The sequence below is a fragment of the Mytilus galloprovincialis genome, chromosome 6, assembly GCF_965363235.1.
Source record: "Mytilus galloprovincialis chromosome 6, xbMytGall1.hap1.1, whole genome shotgun sequence".
Classification (NCBI taxonomy): Eukaryota; Metazoa; Mollusca; class Bivalvia; order Mytilida; family Mytilidae; genus Mytilus; species Mytilus galloprovincialis.
In genome coordinates, this window is record NC_134843.1 from 86,800,973 (window position 1) to 86,825,821 (window position 24,849).

Sequence of the window (24,849 nt, forward strand, 5' to 3'; positions counted from 1 at the left end):
TCATTGTTCATTAGATTCTAGCTTCAGGCTACACACAGTATATTTGTAAACAAAAACATTACATCTTCAGACCAGTCCAACTGTCACTAGATCATTAAGTTATAATATATTAGTGTGATGGACGTTAAACACCCCAAACAACTTGACAGTCTTACCAAAACCATTCCAAACCATTTTTTGTTGATAAATTTAGTATTTATTTAAAAACTAAGGTTCAAATTGCCTAAAAAACGTGTCGCTCACCTTGGTCTATGTGAATATTAAACAAAGGAAGCAGATGGATTCATGACAAAATTGTGTTTTGGTGATGTGATGTGTTTGTACATCTTACTTTACTGAACATTCTTGCTGCTTACAATTATCTCTATCTATAATGAACTTGGCCCAGTAGTTTCAGTGGAAAATATTAGTAATATAAAAATTTACAAATGTTATGAAAATTGTTAAAAAATGACTCTAAAGGACAATAACTCCTTAGGGGGTCAATTGACCATTTTGGTCATATTGACTTACTTTTAGGTCTTACTTTGCTGTACATTATTGCTGTTTACAGTTTATCTCTGTCTATAATAACGTTCAAGATAATAACCAAAAACAGCAAAATTACCAATTAAGGGGCAGCAACCCAACAACAGGTTGTCGGATTCATCTGAAAATTTGAGGGCAGATAGATCTTGACCTGATAAACAATTTTACCCTGTCAGATTAGCTCTAAATGCTTTAGTTTTTGAGTTATAAGCCAAAAACTGCATTTTACCCCTATGTTCTACTTTTTGCCATGGCGGCCATCTTGGTTGGTTGGCCGGGTCACCAGACATATTTTTTAAGCTAGATACCCCAATGATGATTGTGGCCAAGTTTGGTTTAATTTGGCCCATGGCCAGTGGTTTCAGAGGAGAAGATTTTTGTAAAAGTTAACGACGACGGACGCCAAGCGATAGGCTCACTTGGCCCGAAGGGCCAGGTGAGCTAAAAAGTGATTTGGCTATTTGTGTGGTCCCTTTTGTTCATATAACTAACTTTAATTTTCAAGTAGTCATTTTGCACCAAATTAATATCAGTGTCTTTTTCAGTTTCAGACAGCTTTTTTACTAACACAAAAACTGTCTAACAAAACAAGACATTCAATGTACAATGAACCATTAAAACAAGGTTGTATATATAGGGACCTGACCATCATATTAAACTAAACAAAAGATGTTGAAGAAGTCAAAACGTGTACAGCCTTTCAAAAGACAATTGTGGAAAATAAAAGGTTAGACTTGGTTAAATTATTTTTCTCATAAAGAGATAGTATTACACTTTGACAGATCTTTTATTTTCTATCTGGTTATAAGATAAAATAATTTAACCAAGTCTAACTAATTTTAAAGGAATATAAGTAAATAGACAACATGGATTATACATTATTGATCAGTCATGGGTAACAAGTGCTTCAATTCTACAATATTGTTTTGTCTGGGTCATGGGGATCAAATGCAAAGTTTAAAGTAATACCTTTAAATTATTTAGTTTGAAGTCCTTAAAGTCCACTTATTGAAAGATAGGTTCTAAAGAAAGATTTTAATTGTACAATTATTGGGGTTAATAAACACTGAATAGAATAGAACTGATGACAATGTCCTGACAATACAACACCATGCCAAAGAATTTAATCTGAGCGAAGGCATCAACAGAATACAGAACAAATTTATTATACAGACCAATATTCTGAAGCTTATCCAACATTTATTAAATAGATATAAGAAGATGTGGTATGAGTGCCAAATAGACAACTGTCCATCAAATTGTTACAGTAACCCATTATAGGTCAAAGTATGTCTTCAACACAGAGCCTTGGCTCACACTGAACAGCAACCTACAGAGGGCCCCAAAATGACTATTTTTTAATGCATTTTTAATATTGAAGCTTAAAATTATAACATTTTCACAAACTACAATGATGTGATTACAACCGTGTGTTCTATTCTAGTTTGGGTTATGTACCTTAAGAAATAGGAAGCAGATTTTTCATTATTTCTGATATTCTATATTTTTAAAGCATAATAGCTGAGGATAATTGTATTATAACCTCAATATATTTAGAAGCAAAGTATATCAAGCTATTTAAGGAGATCTAAGTTAAAATGAAATAAAATTGAGAATGGAAATGGGGAATGTTTCAATGAGACAACAACTTGAAGAAAGAGCAGGTTGTCCAAAACAATAATAAGATATTTTTTTGAACTCGTGTAGTCTGCCAAGAAACTGTTTGAAAGGGAATGGATAATTGATCATTTTTTTTTTTCTGAAAAAAGTTCTACAAATATAAGGTGATCACATTGCTGACCTGTGAACAATAATTAGAGCAGATGCCAAGAAACTGCTCAAAAGGGAAGGATGATGATTGAGTTTTTACTGAGAAAGATCTTTAACATTGCTGACCTGCAAACAATAACCATTACAATTGTAGTACTACATGTGTAACAAAGGAGTCCTTAATCCAATATTCAAATTGATATTTTTATATGAATTATGCTCCTACAAATCTTTTTATCTCAATTAGTATTAATATAATATTTCAATCAACAGATTATATTATTTCTCCTCTTTGATGATATAATACAATTATCAACAGAAATAACCGCAATGTAAATATTCAAAGATTAGGAGCATATGGCCTTATTTTGTTAGCTGCCAATCAATACCATCAGTTCTTCAACACTAGGAAAGAACTGTTTCTGTTTCAGGTGCTGACATTTGGCCTTGATAAAATAGATATTTTCTCTCTGGTAATGTATACCAAAGCCCTTTGAAAAGACTTATATAATTATCCTCCACCTATTAATGCACTTTACACATCTGACATATTTGTTTTCCATTCATTTGTTTTTCAGGGGCCATAAGAAGTAAATCGACAGACCAATCTCATGATCCAGGTTCTGCTGCAGCTGATATGCTTCAGTGTTTGCCTGTTGGAAATCAGTTTGAGTGTCTTGTTCTCATTCCAAATTTGTATTATTAGACAAAATAAGGACACAAACCTCCACATCACATCAGGATGGAACCACAAGTATACCTTACCATCTAAGTACACCCAGCTTCTCAAACTTGTCAAACTGACCCATACATGGCAAATTTAATTAGTTTCATCTAATTAACTTTTACTCTATAATGCCTATATATTTAATTTATAGCCAGGTGTTTTTGCTTTGAAAATAATGAGAAAACATTGGCAAGAAAGGAGTACAATAAGATTTATTACAACTTCAAACAGAACAGGTTTATTTACCTGTGAGATTTGGTTCAAACATGAAATCAAAGAGACCAGTGACTTTATAAAACAATCGCAGGTTAAGTTTCATACTGAAATCTATACCTCTAAGGGAGAGATGAAATCATTTTAACTGAAGGCTAAAATAATATTACATTATTCTTTAGGGTTCTTTTTTACCTTTTAAATTGTATCGAACACTCTTATTACAAGTATAACAGTTTATAGGTATTCGATTACATGAATACATTTTATTTCTCTTATATATCATAGAGAGGAGGCAAAGAGTTGGAAAGAAGAAAAGAATTTAAAAAAAAAATGTACTAATAAATGTATTAGGTTTATTTTGTGTGTTGTTGTTTCCTATTTTACAAACTCTGATTTGTACAATCTACTAAAATGACAGAAATATTTTAGATAAACATACACCAACTTTAAGTCTACAATTAAACCATCAAGTAATTATCAAAACATCAGACCAATATACCACAAGATTTTTGCTATTAATCAAGACTAATAAAATCTCAGTTTAGGTATCAATTAGAAGCCACAAAACTGAATTCAGGTTCTCATTCCTAAGGATCAATATTCCCAACACATGGACAAATCTGGTCAATTTAACAACTGTAATGTTTCATTAGTTTACCCATGATCACATCTGGTCTCAGCATCAATGCATACTTTTTACGTTACTATAGTAACCAGTAATGAACTCATTTAAGGTTCATTTCTATGTTTTAAAACATGCATTGGACAAATACATCCAATTAACATGATACATTCATAGAACCAGAAATTAATCTGATGTGTGTATTAGTATTTGCATTCATTTGTGTGTCCTATCTTTTTTAAATTAATTTTCACATCAATAAATCGTCTGTATCTACATTTCTAGAAGGATCATTCTTCTTAATTTGAATATTAGGTTTCATATCCAGGAAATACATGTAATATATGTCAAGTTTAATCTTATTAGTGTAGCATTGTTTTCCACAAACAAAAAATATCTGTTAGAAGTTTATAGATGATGCATGTGTACAAGTTAACAGATAATGACTGACTAGAAATATGATGGAACGAAGAACAAAGAGAAGAGATTTCCTTGCAATCAATAGAATACCTGTACCAAGATGGGAGTGAACCAGAGGTGTCCTGAACTATAAATAGAATACAAGAATTATATAAATATAAGGAGATCTGGTATGATTTTCAAAGACACAACTATCCAACAGATTTAAAATGAAGCAGTCTTCACGCTGAGTGGCAGCCCAGACAGCCCAGGCTAGTAAAATTGCTCTCTGGCCTGTAAAAATCATATCTACAGGCCAACAGAATCTAACTAAAAAATTTTAAAAATTGAGCTTCGGGCCTGTAGTTTTTATAGTTACATCGTGAAGACTGTGAAGTGGATACATGTATAAGTAATCATATTGCCTTGTTGACACATGTGAGATTCCAAAATCAACAGAAACATGCCAAAATTCAGACATCCTTCAAGACACTAATGACAATATCATAGAAACATCAACTCTCTGTCAGTAACAGTAATTAACAAATTGTACAGATTCATTTTTCTAGTTCTACCAAAATATTTATTTCACTAGTTGTCTAGCAACAAATGAAAACAAAAAATAACCCCATCAGTAAATACAAATATAAACAGGTGTAAAAGTCATCAGTCTAAATATATCTTCATGCTTCTGTGATATGAAGGAGAATACCTGAACCTGAAGACGGATCATTTCAACACAGACCACCATACAAACAGGAGGATGCCCTTTCATTAGCAGATAAATGAAGATCATATTATTGAACAAGAAAAGGTTTAATGATATCATTGATGATAGCTTATAAATATGAAGCTTTTATACATGATAAAACCTAAATATTGAAAAACAGAAAGCCAATCTGCAGATGCAGTGATTTTTTTCTAATCTAAAAAAATATCACTGCACTGCCACACAACTTACACGGTGATTTCAAGGTCAATGACTTCAAGGTCGTCACTGTCTCTAAATGAGGCATAACTTTGGAGTACTTCTCTGCCAATACATCATCCTCAAAATAGCAACAAATTAATCTACTGACATGGAATTAATGTGAAGCACTCTCGCAAGTTATCTTGTCTTCAGTAAATGAACACTACACTATGCTTCATTTGCAATGGCTTCACTGACCATGTGCACAATGTGTAGATAGGATTGATACAAACATGAATGTTTAAATTCACTAGTCTTCAAGCCATGTAAATTGTGCAGTTTTCAAATATTTGAGCATTAGGGTACTCAGTTGTTTACATCCACAATATTTGGTCTCTTTCCTCTGATGGATGGTTTTCCCACTAGCAACCATTCCACATCTTCTTATTTTTGTAAAGAGTTGCATATATATACAGTTTTCATGTTTGATCTATTGTATCAATTTTATTTTTCTTGCTTGAAGATTTAGCACTTCTATTCAGACTAACCATCTATAATGTTTCAATTCTGTTTCCATGTCAAGGCAAAGTTTCAACAATGCAATGCCTTTATTTTCAGTAAATTGCTACTGGTTTTGTACATTTATAAAAACAAATTTTTATTGATTTATAACTAGGTCAAATATAAATCAGCATTTTCAAGCTACCGTGTCAAATTCCATTACCATGCTCCCAATACAAAATAACATGGTTTTTAAAATGTTTCAAGTGATTTAAATGTCACAAGTCTACAATGAACTTTTGTGTCTTGTTATGACAGCCCATCATTTTCATGTCAAAATCTGATAAAAATAGGATTCAATCTGGTTTATGTTCTCTAAAAAACATAAGACTCACACATGGCATCATGTTTGTGAGAGATAACTCATTTTTTACATTAACTGGTATACTGTTCAACCTTTATCCAAAAGGCGACCAGAAGACAATGCATAAATAAGCCAACCAAAAGCATTGGTGAAAGATAAAGTAAATGATTTCAAATGCATAACCAAATGCCAGAAAAAATTATGTTATTTAATTTGAAATTTTTTATATGTAAAAACTACATGGAACAATTGGTTTAATAGTTGACAGTAGACAGGAGCAGAGTTTTCTAGAACCTAGGTATATTTCAAAATTCAAGATCAACTGACAAGCAAATTCTGCTGTCCAGTCCTGCCTTTCACAAAAATTCTAAATTAAGTTGTAAATTATAAGCAATTCAGCATACTTAAGATCTATTTTTTGTGAGACACAGCCCTGTAAATTTGAAGGATGCTTTGAAGTAAATTATAAGCTAATGATTCTCATAATTTTTAATTAAGTCTACATTAGACTATGTTGTGTTATTATAATCACTAACACATGCTTAGTTAAAACCATCATTGTATTTCCTACTGTATTTCCTACCCTAACTACCTAAGCAGACCAATAAACAGTTACCTATCAAGGCTTATGACTGTTAGTCACTGTTGCCCTTACAATCAAATATTCCCCTGCATGTTTGACCTTAAGTTCAGGTTAATTGTCTAGACCTTGATTCAGGACAATTTAAGACAATGTCTATGCATATTACCTTCTTCAGTAAGATTGGCTGTTCTCCAGCTGTGATATAATTATGTAACAAGGATTTCACACAGACAACTCTGTGTTAGGCTGATGCCAGTGATAGCCTTTATATACATAGGTTAGGGTACATCATACTTTACTCAATGGATTTGATCATCTGGTTCATTTATTAATCATTCCAAGTTTTCTTGTTTAAAAACACAAGTTATGTATGCATTTTAGGGGATTACAAAGTAACATATTAATATCCCCCTCCAGCCTATGCCACTCCCAATTTTTCTAACTATAACTTTAACAACAAGGGAAAAACTTAATACCCCAATGCTACAGCGGGGGTATAAAAGGTTTCCACAACCATATTCCAAGAAAGCATGGTCTTATCTTACAGAATCCAAAATTAAATTTCTGTCTATTAAGAGCATAACCCATCTTCTTCCTTGATTGAATGAAACTTTGTTAGAATTTACATAAGCATTCTATACTTCTGAATTGAATATTCATCTAAATTTATAAAATATGTTCAGAACAAATCAGTCCGAAGTTTGACAGACCATGCAAGACTGTTATGGGTGGTCATGGAGTTTACAACATCCCTGTAGTAGTAGTCTGAAGTCCATCTTAGGTGGACAGCATGCATCTGAAAGACAGCTACTTATACCACTCCTGGTGCTTGTCGTGTGATCTACTCTGTGATCTACGCGTTTGGTTTAACATCACAGGATATCCTCAATTGCTTTCATTTCCTAATTAGTCATCCCTCTTATACTAAGCTGCTCTAATTAACAACTTTACAAACTTAACATGACTTTTAACATGTCCATTAATTTATGCGACAATGTCATTTGTCATTTAACTTTTTGTGAGCTGTTTTTTAAAAACTTCTTTTATTAGAATAGTAAAATATAAGGAAACTAGATGTGTCCAAACAATATGAAAACATGGTATTGATAAAGCAATGTTTGGGGTTTATTGATAGTTCATTTCAATGGCTATCATAGGTTCTTTTCATGACCTTTCTTCAATAACACATATATTAACCTTAAAGGACCTGAAGCATACATAAGGATTGCCTAAGATATTAGCTTACATTATGTGATTTACTGATCCACAAGTATATAAGGTTAACAGGATAATACTAACATATCAGATATGTCATAATCATTTAAAAACTTTCTACTGATTAGTGGGGACACTTGGATAACTATTTTCTGCCTGATTAAATCTTTTTAATTCTTGGCTTTATATAAATTTGAAGGTGTGGAGAGAAAAATTATAACACTGTGACGGATAGAAAGCCAGGTTTTAAAGTCTAAATATCAAGACATGTGGAGAAAAAATTATATTATTATAACTTAGAAGTAAGCCAAGTTTAAAAGTCTAAATAAAAAAATATTTTCATTCATTCTATACACATCCATACCGGTATATGAATTGAAGGGACCTATTAATTTTTAAAGGATGTGTGTATATACATTGTATTATAATTCAGAATAGGTATATATATCGATCCCAATCCTTATTCTATTTCCACACAATTTCCTTATTTACTTTTCAAGCTAATTCATACACAAAATGTATTCCATTAGCAATCAAGTGATGAAACTATTCATTAAAACATGTCTTTCATTATAAGGTTTTAACTCAAATCTCTTCTTTTAAAACTTGTACTGGGCATGATTTATACAAAGGTTCGACTTCCCTACATGCATGATCAGTTATAAATTATTTAGCTTACAGCAAACCTATTCACCCCCTACAACTTTTTCCCATTTGAACTTCTCTATAATTTACTCCTACTTATGAAACAACAATAAAAGATGAAGGGGTTATGACATATGTGGAATAGATCTACCAGCTGTGAAATAGACAACACATCTGTTTGCTACTTCCTGTTTTTTTATACATCTGGGTGTAATTTTCATGTTCTACATCTTTTCTTCTGAAATAATGGGCTGCTTTACCAAAACTTTGAGAACTTTTAATGATGCTTGACTTCTGAAACTTTCAAGTTCTTATATCCACCCCTAATCAGACAAACAAACAAAGAAGCTATCTGCTTTGTGATGACTTAATGAACATCCATGAACATTACAGTTTGCTTAAATTAGCTTTGTTGTAAATGAATACATTTATTAACAATGGACAAGGCAACATATGACACTTATCTTCAGTAATCTTGCTCACAAAAAACAGACCCCTACCTTTTAAAATATTGCATTTTTTTTGTATATTTAAGATCATTTTACTACCTGTGTAGGGTATAAAATACATGTATCTAGTTTCACATCAATTTCAACAAAAAATATCTACTAATATTTGCCTCTGTCAAAAATGTCTGTATACAGTGTTACTAGTATATATTTCCAAGTTATTTTAAAACTTTTGAAGTTTCCTTTATCTAAGGCTTAGTATAATTTGTTATCCTATTTTATATAGTATTGCATTCTTTAAGAGCAGGTAGCCAGCTAAACAGCCATTTATATTACTTTATGAATTTCTTTCTACCTTGATAACATTTTACAAAGTTATCAATAAAAACTACAACACTTTTATTTAAAATAAGACAAATTATGACTTCTCTTTAAAATAAACATGTATGTAGAAGAACACTGGGTAGATCTATGTATAGATTTGCAGGAAAGAATAAAAGCACAGCATTTTTTTCCTGTTTGGCTATGACCCAGCAAATGTTTGACTTTTCAACACATTACACAAATTATGGAATTTCATAACATTTGGTTAAACCATCTGGAACACTGATTATATAATACCTGTACAACATTTACAGGGCTGCACCTAAAAATGCAGTATGATTTAAAGTTCTTATAAATATTAATGACGTAGGTATTTCTGATATCTGAATCTTGAAATTTAAATCTTAAGATAAGTGGGCAGTTGACAAGCACCTGAAAGTAGAGTTTTTTGTTTAATTAAATCAAGAGTCCTGTAACACTGTTTAAATCTGTTAAAATTACATTATGCAGACAGATTTGAATTGTAACCTGGCCTATGCTTCTGCATATCAGGTTTTACTGATCTGACATACATATCTAATTAATGTCTTATTTCCAGGGCATTTCTCTGCATATGCACATACCTTTTGGGCTTAGATATAATCATCAGGAGTAACTAAAAGAAAGCATTAAAAGACATATAAGTGGTGGATCAAGGTGGTTCCAGGGGTTGGAACCCCCCTTTATTTTGGACAATCAATGCATTTGAATGTGAACATATATTTGGACCCCCCCTTTTTTTATCCTGGTTAAGGACCCCCCTTCCCCCTTAAGAGTCATTCTTGGAAAAGTGTAATAGGACACTGAGACATGCAAGTAGATTTTTTGTTTTAAGAGTCTGAGACCTCAAAATATTTCCATGATTTTCTGTGAATAAGCACCAGTTGGAATATTATGTATTCTACTCATTAATGTAGACAGCAATTAAACCTCAATACACAAACAGTATATGATTATTTAATAAGCAGAAACCCAGAAATTACAAAATGACAGGCAAACAACCAGTATGGCAGATAAAATCAAGTAATTTCCCTAAATCGTCAATTTCTAACAAGATTGAATTTCAATTATGATGTTAAGAACAAAATCTGTAGTACTTCTTGAAAAAGATGTTACAATGTCAAGACATATTTACATAGGATACAAATATAGCCTGTACAATCGATGGAAACCTTTTAGCTTTTAATCAATCATTGACAGCACTCTTTTTCACCAAAGAACATCAATAAGTACCAGTTCTGACGTTAATTTCATACCAATTCAGTTATAAAAGGTCAAAGGTTCCTAGTTTTTCCTATTGAGTACCTGATAAAGAAAGATGATCAATGCAGCCTTGTTCCAATAGTCCATGTTTATTAACAAATACACTTTAACAATGTTTAAGTCTCTACTTTCCTGTTATGGTTTTTACGAATCACCAACAAACGATTTATATAAAATCATCATACATGTATTACACATGGATGTATAACATTACAACTCAAATTTATGAAATCAATGTTTGGTCAATATAGAACATGGATTACATTTAAATCTATGGAAAGAAATGTACTGAGCGCCAATAATACATTTTATACACAATGCAGAGGTGGATTTAGGGGGGAGGGCCCGCCCCCCCCCCCCCTTTTTGGAAAAAAATTTGGTTGCTTATATAGGGAATCACTGAAGCGTGACTGGAGCGGGCCCCCTCTTAGGTCAGTCAGTGGGCCCCCACTTATGAAAATTTCTGGATCCGCCACTGCAATGTACATGCAGATGAATCTCAGAATATACATTTTTCCTCGAAAAACATTTCAGATCAACCAACAGCATATCACATTTGGTCAGACTGTGAGACAGAGACAATCTTAGATTATTTGTTCCTTGTTTATAAAATGTATGCAATTTTGGAAGAATAATTCTTGTTTTGAAGCATTAAGAAAGAAATTGTTTCAAATCAGTAACATCAAAGTACCATATATACATGATATATGCAATAAATATCAAATCAAGTCCAGCATAATATTCATGTCCAAGATGACAAGATCAGCTAAGTATTGATTTGTATGTCAGTTTCTTTGACAGTATCCTTCTGATCAATTACAAGATAATGAAATGTGACATAGAAATGGATTTCCTGCTACAGTAACAAATCTCTTGTATCAATACCAAGAAAGAAATCAGATTTGTAATCATTTGATAATCTATTATCATGTGACATGAGAGTTCAAGGATATATGATAAACTGACTTATATAATACTGCTGAATAAGCACTCATTGACCACTATATTATAACTTATTTCCTCCTTCAAATTTAAGACTTAATTTGCATAAATTTATTACTACATGTACATGCATCAGTCTTTTAATTAAATGCATATTATATTAACTATTTTCTCTTTCAAGATACTCAAATGTTTCAATATTATTGACCCTCCAAAGATAATTAACAATTCAATCCACGGACTTAGAATTCTTTAGAACAAACCATCACTTGTTCTCATGCAGTATACATGTAGTTCTCTGTAAACTAAGCATACATGAAGAAGGCGTTACCACAGTCTAAAATATTTAACTATGAAGCCACATAAGATTTATCACACATGAGGTAGGACATATGCATGATGAACTATTCATGATTGAAGGTTTAGCCAATTATTTATTTTAAAACCTTACCTCTAGACCCAGTGGCCATGTCAGCCACTTTCTGGAAGGCATCTAAAAATCCTCCTATTGCTCCAAGTGTAGCTCTGAAAAAAAGAGAATCTACATAAATATCAATTAGTGAAGTAATATACAGACTTTAGCTTAAAGGGGCACTAGCTACGATATATATAAACAAATAAAGTATGATTTTTTTTTAGATCAATCATTAATCAAATTGGAATAATGAAATAATAATTTGCTTTTAGCAATCAATTTCCTTTAATTTTGTTGAAATAAGCGATTAAACCTAATTTTTGACTGATTCACTTGCAAGTGAAAACGTCATCATCATTCTAACCGGTATTCATGTGAACTTCAAGTTAACCCCTAGCTAGAGATTGACAACGCATGCATTGTACGTGTACTGGTTATTTAAAGAAAAAGAATGTCAACAATGAAAGTGAAACTACGGTAAATCATTTGATTACTAATTCGATGCACATAAAATCATTCTTGTATGGTTAAAAACAATGAGAAACATCTATTTTTAATCTATAAAATAAAATCAAACAGACCTATAAAAATCCAATTGCACGTGTTGGTTTAATCTATTCGTATCTTTATTTTTGTTTACATCGCTTATATGGTCATCTGAGGTCAAATCGATAGTTAATTAGATGGCGTCTGGACTAAAATACACACGAAACGAACCTATATATTATCTACCCCATGCTCTGTAAACTGTTTATTTTAGATTTTTAATAGTTTGGATAAATGTTTTACATTGTTATAAACCAAATATGAGAATTTGAGTCAAATCGGTTACAATGAATTTGACAGCTAGTGCCCCTTTAAGGTGTTGCAGTGAATACTTGAACTTCATATGATTTGTTTTACATCAGAATGTATGGTACTGATAACAGTTCAAAGGACATGAAAGTGGCCAAACAAGGTAGTTCACTTAACCCTAGTAAACTTAGATCTTGCACTGTTATTGACTTCTTTAGAATATAAATAAGAGCTCGTAAAGATTGAACATGGTGACCTTGAATTGCGAGCCTTGCCAGGTCTACCTGTGCACAGATTCTGTCTCAATGTATATATCTACTCTTTCCATCTCTATTCAATTAATACCCATGGCCATCCTAAGAAAAGCATAGACCTTGTAAAATTTTGCTACTTATATATATGGGAGCAGGATCTGATGGGTATCCTTTTGTGTCACAGGACCTCAATTTTTTTATTTAGAAATGATAGTCACATGGATAGAAGATGCAACCCTTTGAATACCTATTACTCACAGAACAGATTCATTTAAACTTGATACTTATTTTTATCAAAGACCAAACAAAATGTAATATCATATATTAAGTAATATTATTGAATTTGAATATTAATCTTCATTTGCTTCAACAATAATAAATCTATTATCTAAACATAACACTATCCAAGAAACAGAAATAGCCAACAAATCAATCTAGTATGTTGACCCAATGATACAATCAATGACCAAAGAATAATCTGGCCAAGTCATCGGTCATTCTGCTCTGTAACAGAACAATTATGTAAATAATAAACTATACGGTCATTAATCAGTACATCATCAGTGACAAACAGTATACTCATCATACTAATAGAACTGACAAGAAATCAGGTTAACTTTTATAGAAGATCTTCTCCATCAGTAGTCTTAATCAGGATATTCCTGTGCTTTTAGAGCTAATTTTCTAATGAATGTAGAGTAGGACTTTGGTTAGCTTGCTTGTGTTGTTTGTACAATTGTATTTGAAAGACGTCCAATCGTTTTTAATAATAATTACAATGCTTGAGCAAACATTCATAAAAACAAAGCAAGCAAGCCAATTAAAGTTTTACCCTACAAGCATTAGGAAATTGGCTTTAAATGACATTGCTATTAAATTTTCCCACAACAAGATTAGGAGATGTGTGATTGAGAAGTTGACTATTGTTGAATACTGTAATGGTATAGACAAATCATTAATGTCTACTGATCAACACTGGTATAGACAAATCATTAATGTCTACTGATCAACACTGCATATTGTCCTGCAAGTCTAGATGTCTTCAGGGTTTTTTTGTAATGTTTGGTACTTGTCTCATTAACAGACATCAAACAGCTCCCTCTATTCAATTTCTTCTCATAATGTCGTAATCTGAATAATTCTTATGAAAATACATGTATCTTCCGATTTAAGATATATTAACTATGTGTCTTAATCAAAGCCTTACAAAAGTGACCATGCATACATGTACAAGTTAAGAAGATACATATAAGGTACTGAAATGCCAAATGTTAATCTCGGTATGCTGAGTAATTCAGCTGCATATTCAGAAATTCATTGTCAATGATACATGTACGGTACGTCATGATATACCAGGAAATACTCTATCTACATCACATGTATGTACATCATGTATACATATTGAACTAAATGTATGTATGTATGGAACTAAAAGTGTGTATGTATGGAACTAAATGTGTGTATGTATGGAACTAAATGTATGTATGTATGTATGGAACTAAATGTGTGTATGTATGAAATAAGGAAATAATTGAAAATGTACCGGGTAATTAGTCTTCTGAAACAGCATTTACATGATCAATTAGTAATTATTGGTAATTGTTTGAATAATTGATGCTGATAGAAAATCATTACATAGTTCAATTCTCTTAACCTTTCATTTAAGTTCACAACAAATGTTGTACATAATATCTGTTAATTGATTTATCATCGTCTAACTGGGTTGGTGGCCTTTTAAATGTCCAAAAGCACCTTAATACATACATGTACATGTACCATATATATATATATTTAGACAGAGATGTGATTTAATATGAACCCCTGCATTTGGACTAGACTGTTACTCATAAAGGTACAATTGTAATAGTTATCCTAGGCTAACTTGACTGTTGACACATTATTCTAACTCAAAGCTGACCAACTTTTGACTCTATCTCTTACATAATCCACAGAGAGGCAGAAATTGAGGTTTGTAATAAGTCACTAGAATCCCAAACTTAAAATATGGGCCATTGCCATTGATTTATGATCTCCATTTTTACCAAACCTGAATTTTTACTATTAATTATGTATAACTTAATTGGCAGATGTTCTTGCTACCTAAATGGGAGAAGTCTTGTTGACCATAATTCCACACTGACCATTCAAATTCCACTGTAAGTGATCAGGGCTTGGACCTACATGGGTTGAATTTTGATAAGAAAAGATTCCTTTCCAAGGTAAAATTACTGTACCAGTCTTATATAATACCTTAAATTTTCTTCCTTGTTACCCCTCAACTTATAGACAGGAAGGAAGTATAGGGATTAAGAAAACTTTGCCCTGTTTTTTGACAAAAACTAAGACCAAATGATATAATTTTCATATTTACATTAGTTTCAAACATTAGTATAAGTAACATGGGAAAGGTTTCATAGTACAACATTTCTAAAATCCTTTACATCATGTTATATTAAAATTTTGATGTAAAATGATTTTTATAAAAACATTAATTTTAACCTTGAAATACAATTTGCACAATTAAGTCTTCTGTAATAAATTCTCTATGTATTCCTAACTCATGAGAAAAGTTATTTGATTTTATTTGTTGATATATGCATGTAAATTTAAAACGCATTTTAACATTTAAAGTTAAGATAGTATCAATGTTTTTACAATAACATGTTTTCTTCATTTTAAGTTTATGTTTTTAAATGTCTCAAAAATATTTAAATGGTCTCCCATAGTTAATGCCTACAGTAATCGCAGTTTGATGTACAACACAAAGTAAATTCCTCATACAGACTTCAGAAATCAATGTAGAAAATGGAACAAGCTTCTTAGTAAATATCTCAATCAATCTCCCAGAAGATTATCAAGTGCTACTTTGTAACAAAATTGAAACCTTTTCTTCAATGTCTGCCCAGGGCTTTTAATTAATATGGCTAAAATTTATTCTTATTTCAATGATTTTTATGAAGAGTTATCGATTTCCGACAGCTTCCAGCTGGTTAATAATCTTCTCTTCCTATATTTTGTAACTGAGAAGTCGAGCCATATATTGATATATTTTCAGGTAAAATGGGTATTCAACATTTAATTCTGATTTATAAATGTGTCTGGGTACATACATATGTACTACAATGTAGGGTGACATATCTTCCTGCAGACTGTTAACATGTGTATGAGCATGTTATGAATCTGACTCTAAAGCTTGGTTTATGTGTATATTAACTTACATGTATTCTGAAGTTCTTGTGTGCATTGGATTCAATACCTTCTGATGTAGACTATTTCAAAATCAATTATATTTAATACTTTAATATAATATTGCACTTACTTAAGAGAGGAATGGAGTTTTGCTGCTTTACTTGTAAAATCTTCCCATATAACTGAACTACCCTGAAATAATAAACATGATAAAGATTTTGTTTTTAGTTAAATTCACAACATTTGTAGTTCACAAGTCCAGAGACAGTCAATTTCAGAACATTCAATAAAAATATATGCATAACATTTGATGCCCTTATATTCTGGATTGGCTAAAATTGTATAATATGTGGTTATAATAACTAAATTGCCATTTCAAATATAATGTGTTGGATGTTTATGAGTGACATACGAAATACACAGTCACTGATTGTGATTAACATGTACATGTAAGCTGGTCAAGGCAGGGTGCCAGTCTTCCCTGACAAGAAAGACTTGAACCTTGCCTGATCCAGCTGATTACCTTAATAATAAGCTGTATGCATACATTTGTATGAAGCATCAGAAGTTTTAACTACAATGTTTTTATGTATATCAATATATAAGTACTGACATATATATATGAACATTGCATATAAAATATTGTATTTAGATCATTTTGTTTTCAACTTGGTATTTTTTTTTTATATGTTGTTTTTTTTAAAGATTATCTTTCAAACAAAGATCTTGAACATGCTGTAAGAGTAAAATCACTTGCACTTAGAGACCTTACATGTAAATGATTTGAGATAAAACAATATTCATATGAAGTGTGTCTTATAAGGATCCTCCTATGAAATTCAAGTACCCTAGTATCATTTACACAGGTGAATGTACTCAAATCTTTTAATAATTTTGAGGGAACAATGACTTTGTATAAATCTTCTGAATTGGTACACCAGACCTGTCAGTTCTATAAAGCACTCTGTACATTTAAAGACACAGACAAATTTCATTATGTCCAGAATGTTATGTGAGCTTTAGCATGTTAAGTGAAGGAGACAATACTATAAGTTATATGGTTCGCTACTGACCCCATACGGATCCATAGAGGGTTAGTAAAATCCATAGGGGGTGAGGCCGGAGGCCGAGTTCCCTATGAATTTTATTCACCCTCTATGGATCCGTAGGGGGTCAGTAGTTAACCGTATGACAAATTTATCGGACGCTGGACTTTTGTTTGCGGCGTTTTGTTGAAAAATAAACAATGAAACACAACAACATGAATAGATGACGTCGCCATTAACGCGTCATGAACCCCATATAAAACTTACTAACCCCATACGGTCTCATAGGGGGTCACCACGTGACGGCATTTAACCAATCACAACGTGATAATTCATCTGCGGTCCGATAAAAGTATATATACGATGTAGCTATATTTGTTTAAGGATTTGAAAATGCAAGGGTCAGCTGTGTTGGTACTACATGCACCTTATGTATTAGGTACTCTCTGTATACTCAGGTCATTGAAAAATGCATTATTAATAAAACTGAGAAAGGAAATGGGGAATCAATGTATATAATACCCGACCAAAGATCCAGTTTCTCTTCAAAATTACCTGTGAAATCACAATTCTGATTCTTTGATCAAAAAATTAAAACAGCAGAATTGTGTTGACTTAGTATCCACACATTCATTTTAAATCTTTAACCAAGCATAAAATAGTCAGGGAGTATTGAGGTTTCATTCTAATTAGTTTAGGAAAAGGGTGTATATACATGTAGATATGTAGGTGTAGGTTAATCGGAGCGCATATAACATGCTTCTGTGTAATACATGTATCCACCCATTAGACTCAGCATCATGATTCATCATCAATCTATTTTTAGCTGCCGTGACCTTGTTTAACTTCCCTCCTTTTCATATCAACCTTACAGATATTTTGATTTACAAAGATTTTCAAGAGTATCTTATCATCATACAGCAATAATAATAAACATATATATCATATCTATATCCATATATTTGTATAGGTATAAATCAAAATAATACACCTTTTAGTTCCTATTAATTAGAGCAGGTGAACTAACGACCCTTGATTATTTTTACTTGTATGAATGGTAAGAAGACCACCCATAGTTATAACCTGGCATTACACTAATAATCTGTCAATTCTAAAAGTTTTTAAGACTAAACAAAATAAGTATTTAACTCAATAAAAATCTATATCTTAATGTTATTTATGTAAATAAACAAATGTTCCCAGACTGTTTAATGTTGTCTTACAGGCACATGTGTAAGTATCATGTAAGAATAAACAATAATGTTTATTCACCTGCTAAATGCAAACAGGACCAGTAAGATTACATGACCAGACTGGCCACCTGTCTTTTAATAAACATGTGTTGTCAGTTATCAATTTCTAATACTTTATAAGCACTGAATAGTTCAATAAAGTTTAAGTATGCTTTCTTATAGCAGTACAATTTTGTACATGTATTCCCAGAGTGAGTACAAAAAAAATGTAGATCAAACATGACCCCTGTGCATTCTTCTACTGTGGCATGGGCTTATGAATGGCTTTTTTGTATTAATGTGTTTATTGTCAAAAATAAGAGTTTCCTTGTATACAAACATGTATATATACATAAACATTTGTAGTCTTTTTATATTTACTTTCACATATATCTAAATTGAAATTTTGAGAGATATTCTAGTATACATATATATACATATATTCTTTGAGAAACAGGAGGAGGTATATTTTAGCACAAAAATAACCTATAAATATGACAAAAATGCACTTGAAGTTGTTGTACTAGTAGTATTTATGTGAAGGACTTTCAGGCAAAAGGTTACAATAGTACTAAATCAATAAATGAGTCATAACCTTGATCATGAACCTAGAACAAAAGGTCACAAAATTAATTTGTCTTTGAAGAGGTGTAACCTGTCATATTCAGGCATAAAAAAAGTAAATTCTTTAGAATCAATCTCTAAAAGAAAATCATGTACTTGTATTAATGTACATTGTAGATGTAACTTCTCTGTTCACAAAATTTTTTGGAGTATCAAATCCCCCTAACAACTAAATAAAGTCTTCCTTTTTGTTATATAGTGAGTTATTTTTAACACTATGGCAAAATATAACCTTTTAATTTATTTTTTTGCATTACAGAAAATGTCGGGTATATATTTTACATACACATATATACAGTTGATTTGTTGTGATCTTGACCAGTGTCAATTGTAAATCATCTAAAATTTGATAATAGCAATATACATGTATACTTGTAAGTTGAAATGCAATAAACAATGAAGTCCAATCAACCATGCCAATACCCTCATGATATCATCTTAGCCATGCATGACTGACTTTTCTTTATGTTGTAATAAAGATTATCTATAGCTTGTTATCATTCATCTTTGATTGATCAAGGTCTAAAATTGACAAGGATCAGAGTGGTCAAAGGAATCTATCCTGTAATTCACTATTGATGAGATGTCACCCCAGGCATTTCTCAGCACCAAATTTGATAAAGATGTTTGGACTGGTCAGTTATAATTAGTTACATATGAATGTCAATAAATTTTGACCCTAAGTGAGATAGAAAGGTTTCTTGTCACCTTTTTCTGATACCTGTCCTACATGAACAAGGAATTTCTGAATGACATGAACTAGTTGCCTGGGATTTTACGATGCATTGAATCTTAATTTGAAGATCAAAAGTTTTTAATTCTTAACAATGTCGAGTTAAAAATATTGGCCTTTCTGACAAATAAAATACCAATATTTGGTGGCCTTGGGCAGTTTTTTGCTCTTTGCCTCATTCCCCATTTCCATTCTCTATCTTATACATTTTATCAGAGAAAATGCTTTTCATTCTTTAAAGCCTTAGAAATTAAAACAAATTATTTTCTAATCCACTTTTGACTAAATTAATTTATTTTTGTAAAGTTATTTGTCAATGCATATAACATTGAAAATAATTAACATTTTATACAATTGTTTTTTTGAATATTCATCAAATTTAAAATACAATATATGTGTATGATGTGTAGGAAATTCGATGTGTACATGTACATAATTTTCTAATTGCCAGTAAGAAAGTTTTTTGTTTGAAAGCCTATTTTCTTACAACACATGCAGACACATGACTCAGCACACACAGATGATATTTCTATCCAGCTGTTCAGAGAATGTTATCTTAAGGGTTCACAAGCGATCTCTGACCTATCATTATTTTTTGGTTTACTTTTAACAAATACATACATATTGAGAGGGTTTCTTGTTATCAAATTTTCATCTTTTTGTTATGTTTACAAAATAAATATTTTAAATCTGTTTTTGGATGAGTTATTTCTGTGGATGAAATAACTTTTTAATAATAGGATTTGGTGACAGAATTTCACGGTTGAAATCGATTTACAACTGACTGTGGGTGAAATGGTTATAATGTAAAATTATTTACATGCTGTACTTAGATAAAGAAAAAAGAAAAAGAGCAGGAATATTCTAATAAGCTTGCATTCTGTATTTTGAATTATAACTTTATAATAAGCTTTTAAGACTCATGATTAATGTATCATTGCAGTTTTAGTCATTGTTAGTAGCACTGATTCAAGCATCAATTTTGATGGTTTGTTAGTGAAACTATAATTTTATCATTTGTCAGTTAATATTTTGTTTGTTATGGAATATGAATACAACATTATAAAACTACACGCTAACATAAAATCAGCAATCCTGTGTCAGGCTTAGACCCCAATGAGACCCACTATTGCAAGGAACTAGAGAACAAATTAAATAGTTACATGTACTATGAGGAAATTGTTCATGGCACTAATTTATATTTTTATTATTTCTATTTATTTATTTCATATGCAGAATAAAATGCATGTACTCTATAGATTTCCAATTCACTGATAATTGCTGGCTAATCAATTGTTTGTAAATTAGTTAAAAACCATATTTCCCCATGCCAACATCCTGCTTAACATCCAAGACTTTATTTATTAATATTTGTTAAACAGGAAATTTAATTCTACATGTTCTGGCTTCATTCAACCTCATCACAATCAATTCAAACATGCACTTTTTCTCAGCACTAAGAATTTGAAAAGATTTTAAAAGGAATCATCCAAGTGAAAATCTGACACTTATCCAATCACACAGGAATGTGCCAATATCATAACAGAGATGTCTGATGTGATATGATTGACAATGAGACTACAATCTACCAGAGTTAAAATATGGATGTACATGTAGTAACATTTATAATATAGGCCACTATATAGTGCCTTCAACAATGAGGAAAAAACATATATAGTTGGCTATAGAAGAAACTATTCAAACGAGCTAAATAACGCTTTTATTAATAACAAAACAAAATGTTTTTTAAGACCCCCCCAAAAAAAAATTGTATAACACATTTAATGCTAAATGTATCAACAAAGGGTCATCGGAGGTTTAGCAATAAAAGGCCTTTCACACTCTCACATGGACATTCTTTGCAAGACCTGGACACTACTACAACAGTAACTTATATAGTAATTTATATTATAATTTAGCTAAAACTAAAAGCCTAAAAGTAAAACACATTTTAAAAATAATATTTTTAACAACATGAACAATCAATAATGAGACGTCTGCATAAAAAAAAAATCTTTTTAGCAAATGAATATTGACCGATAAAAGCAATATTTTCTCAAGAAAAGTGGGGGTGGGGTGCCATGTCTTTCATTATTAATTATGAGAGCTTCTTGCATTTGTTGTGTGTTAGAAATGACAACTGAACTCACCCTCATATCATTTATAATTGTCTGAAAAAACATTCCTAGAGCACTACAATCTTTATCCATGCCTCCCTCCATTTGCTGTTGACTCATTGTGGACATATTCCTTTAGTTATAATATTCCTGTATTTGAATATTGAAAATAAAGCACTTCCGATCACAACAAGGCGAATCGATAGTGAAAGTGAATAAAATCTAATCCGAAATGAAATAAATACACACAATAACAGGCCCTAAGTAATCCATATGCAAAATGGAATCGCCATTCCAATGTACAAATCGAAATATATACAATTAATCCTGTTTTAGGGTAGTTTTTCAGTCATTGTTGTCCTCAAACATAAGCGTGTTAACCGAACGGATATCATTTCCGCTCTGATGGCAATATATGACTGTGATCACGTGACAACACAATCCGAAGGCTATTGGTTAATAAGACTAGCAGTAACAAAAAATGTCATCTTACAGTTTTCTGAACTTTTCTTATTATCATCTGGTTAAATATTGAAAACGTCGACCGGTTTTTTGAAGCACCTTTTAATTGAAGATGTCTTCAGTGACGTTCGCGCTCGGGATAATGTACCTGAAGTCGCATAACTCTTTTCGGGTGGCATACTTTATGTTTTTATGTGTTTTATGTATTGTCCTCAGTGTATTGCAGGGCCGTAACTTCATTGAGGCAAATGAGGCAAATGCCTCATGTTGGAAATTTAAAAAAAAAAAAAAAAACTGAAACAAGATTGTCTTAATTCATATCAACCTGAATTGTTTTCACGGAAAGTGTCTTGCATGAAGCAAGTTCTCTTCACTCTCTGATGTCGCCCCTGCATGTTTTTCGTGATCCATGAGTCATCCATGTTTCTATTTTACTTTTGTTTTCAGAGTTGATGGTCTATTGTTTGTACTTCTGTGTCCCGGGTTTGTCTTTTGTTCATTTATTGTCCTACTTTATAACTATAGTCTGCAGAGTGTTGATTTTCATTTATAAAGTGTGGTTTTGCAATGTTGCATGTCCACCGATGTCCAGACATTGTGCGAGAAAATATTTTAAGAATATACAATGCTACTGGACATACAAAAAAAATGTCGTTTCTGCATGGAGAATTGAACTTGATATCAAAGAATACAAAACTGGCTCTTTTTTTTTGTAGATAAATCTAGATAGCTGACATGGTTTAAATCAAAGTAAAACCACCATTTTCCCGGTATCAAATCATCTTTAAAAAAACGTCAATGTATTGCCATATGACCTTTTACATTGAAGGGTTAAACTTGCATGAAGTCGTTTTCAGACTCTTAAACAGAAAATTAATAAAATATGAAGTAAACGTGCACATGACCTTATCTCACACAAAGTCCGTGATGCATAGAAAAAATACAAATGCTCATTCGCCAAAGTTTTTTTTCCTGTTCTTCATCTTGATAGTTGGTGGAGGGTCTTCAACAATAAAAGAATCATTAATACCGAAAAACAAGGTCAAGATGGTCCTTAGTGTCGACTTAAGCAGTACTACTACTTAAAGTATAATACTGCACTTTCACTATATTTAAATCTAGTCATAATTAATCACCAAAGTCTCAATTATGCACTGAATACAAGACAAGAACAGACAGACATAATGATTATGAGAATTTCGGTTTTTGCTTTATCCTACATATCGGTCTACTTTTAATGTTGTCCCTGTAAAACCTAAACGTCTTAAATTACAATGAATCTATGTTTTTCTTTGAGACAAGAATAATGTCGAAAGAAATAGCTAAACATTAATTGCGTTTCAATGTAAGAAAGAGTCTGTGAAACGCTCAGAATGCACGATTTTGCGTTATTTTTCTCAGGGCTTCTGGGGGCCTTCGGACAGCGACCACCAGACCTCTCGCCAAATATTTTCGCCTCGCTACGCTCGGCGAATATATTTTGCCTCAATATTAAAAGAGGCTAGTTACGGCCCTGGTATTGTCCCCGTGATTGTCCCTGTATTGTGCTGGTCATAAATGTATGTCGGATAAAAGCTCTACAGAGCTTATGTTGTATTGTTATATGTATAACCGACTTTAGATACATCTTTTATGCTTTATGCTTTTATGATCGTTAATTCACCAATGGCCGTTATAGACAGTATGAGACAAAATGAATTTATACATAAATTAATACATTGTTTTATAAGTCAATTTATTATATGCCTCGTTTGGCCAAATTGGTCCTTTCATATGTAGACAGTCGACAAAAATCATTCTGGGCTAACGTGTAAGGCTTACATAAAAAAAAGCCATAACAATAGTTTACCAACATCAGCATCAGGGGCGGATCCAGCCATTTTAAAAAGGGGGGGTCCCAACCCAGGATAAAGGGGGGGGGTTCCAACTATATGTCCCCATTCAAATGCATTGATCGGCCAAAAAAAAGGGGGGTTCCAACCCCCGGAACCCCCCCTCTGGATCCGCCACTGAGCATCATTGTATATAATGATTAGACATCTTCTACATGTTCTATAGCAAGAGACATATATTCACAGATATATAATTTTCAAATCAAGTGGTCAAATGTCAGTGTCCTAAACAGATCTCCTTTATCCTTGACAAAAGTTATTTTTATTCCGGCGTTATGAGAATTGTTCGATGAAATCTTCATAGTGGTCACAATTTATTATAAAAGTTTCCTTTCCCAGGTTTCCGGTGTTTGATGATGATTGGTCTGATATGCGTACATGCAGTGGTCTCATTCCGAGTATCTAAAATTTATAATATGAAAGTACCGTTTTCATTACGAAAGCAAAGATATTTAGAACATTTAAAAAAAAAACACATTTTATACAATCGGGATATTATTTAAATTGCTGACAAAATTTCAAAGTTATTGTCAAAAAATATTAATGGGATTTACTGTTGACGAATGCTTTCACTTTATATATGGATTAGTAAA

General features: G+C 31.8%; 1 protein-coding gene across 5 annotated transcripts in view; it reads right to left on the reverse strand.

Moving 5' to 3' along the window:
* Positions 1-22,318, reverse strand: part of LOC143080582 (protein MTSS 1-like) — a 56,916-nt gene extending 34,598 nt beyond the window's left edge. For all 5 annotated transcript variants that reach the window (XM_076256491.1, XM_076256487.1, XM_076256488.1 and 2 more), the window contains exons 1-3: positions 21,936-22,318; positions 16,281-16,342; positions 11,949-12,022 (exon numbers count right to left, since the gene is read on the reverse strand). In XM_076256491.1, the coding sequence (XP_076112606.1) occupies positions 11,949-12,022; positions 16,281-16,342; positions 21,936-22,031 (232 nt within the window). In that variant the 5' untranslated portion in view covers positions 22,032-22,318. The remainder of the gene's footprint in view (positions 1-11,948; positions 12,023-16,280; positions 16,343-21,935) is intronic.
* Positions 22,319-24,849: the final 2,531 nt, after the last annotated feature.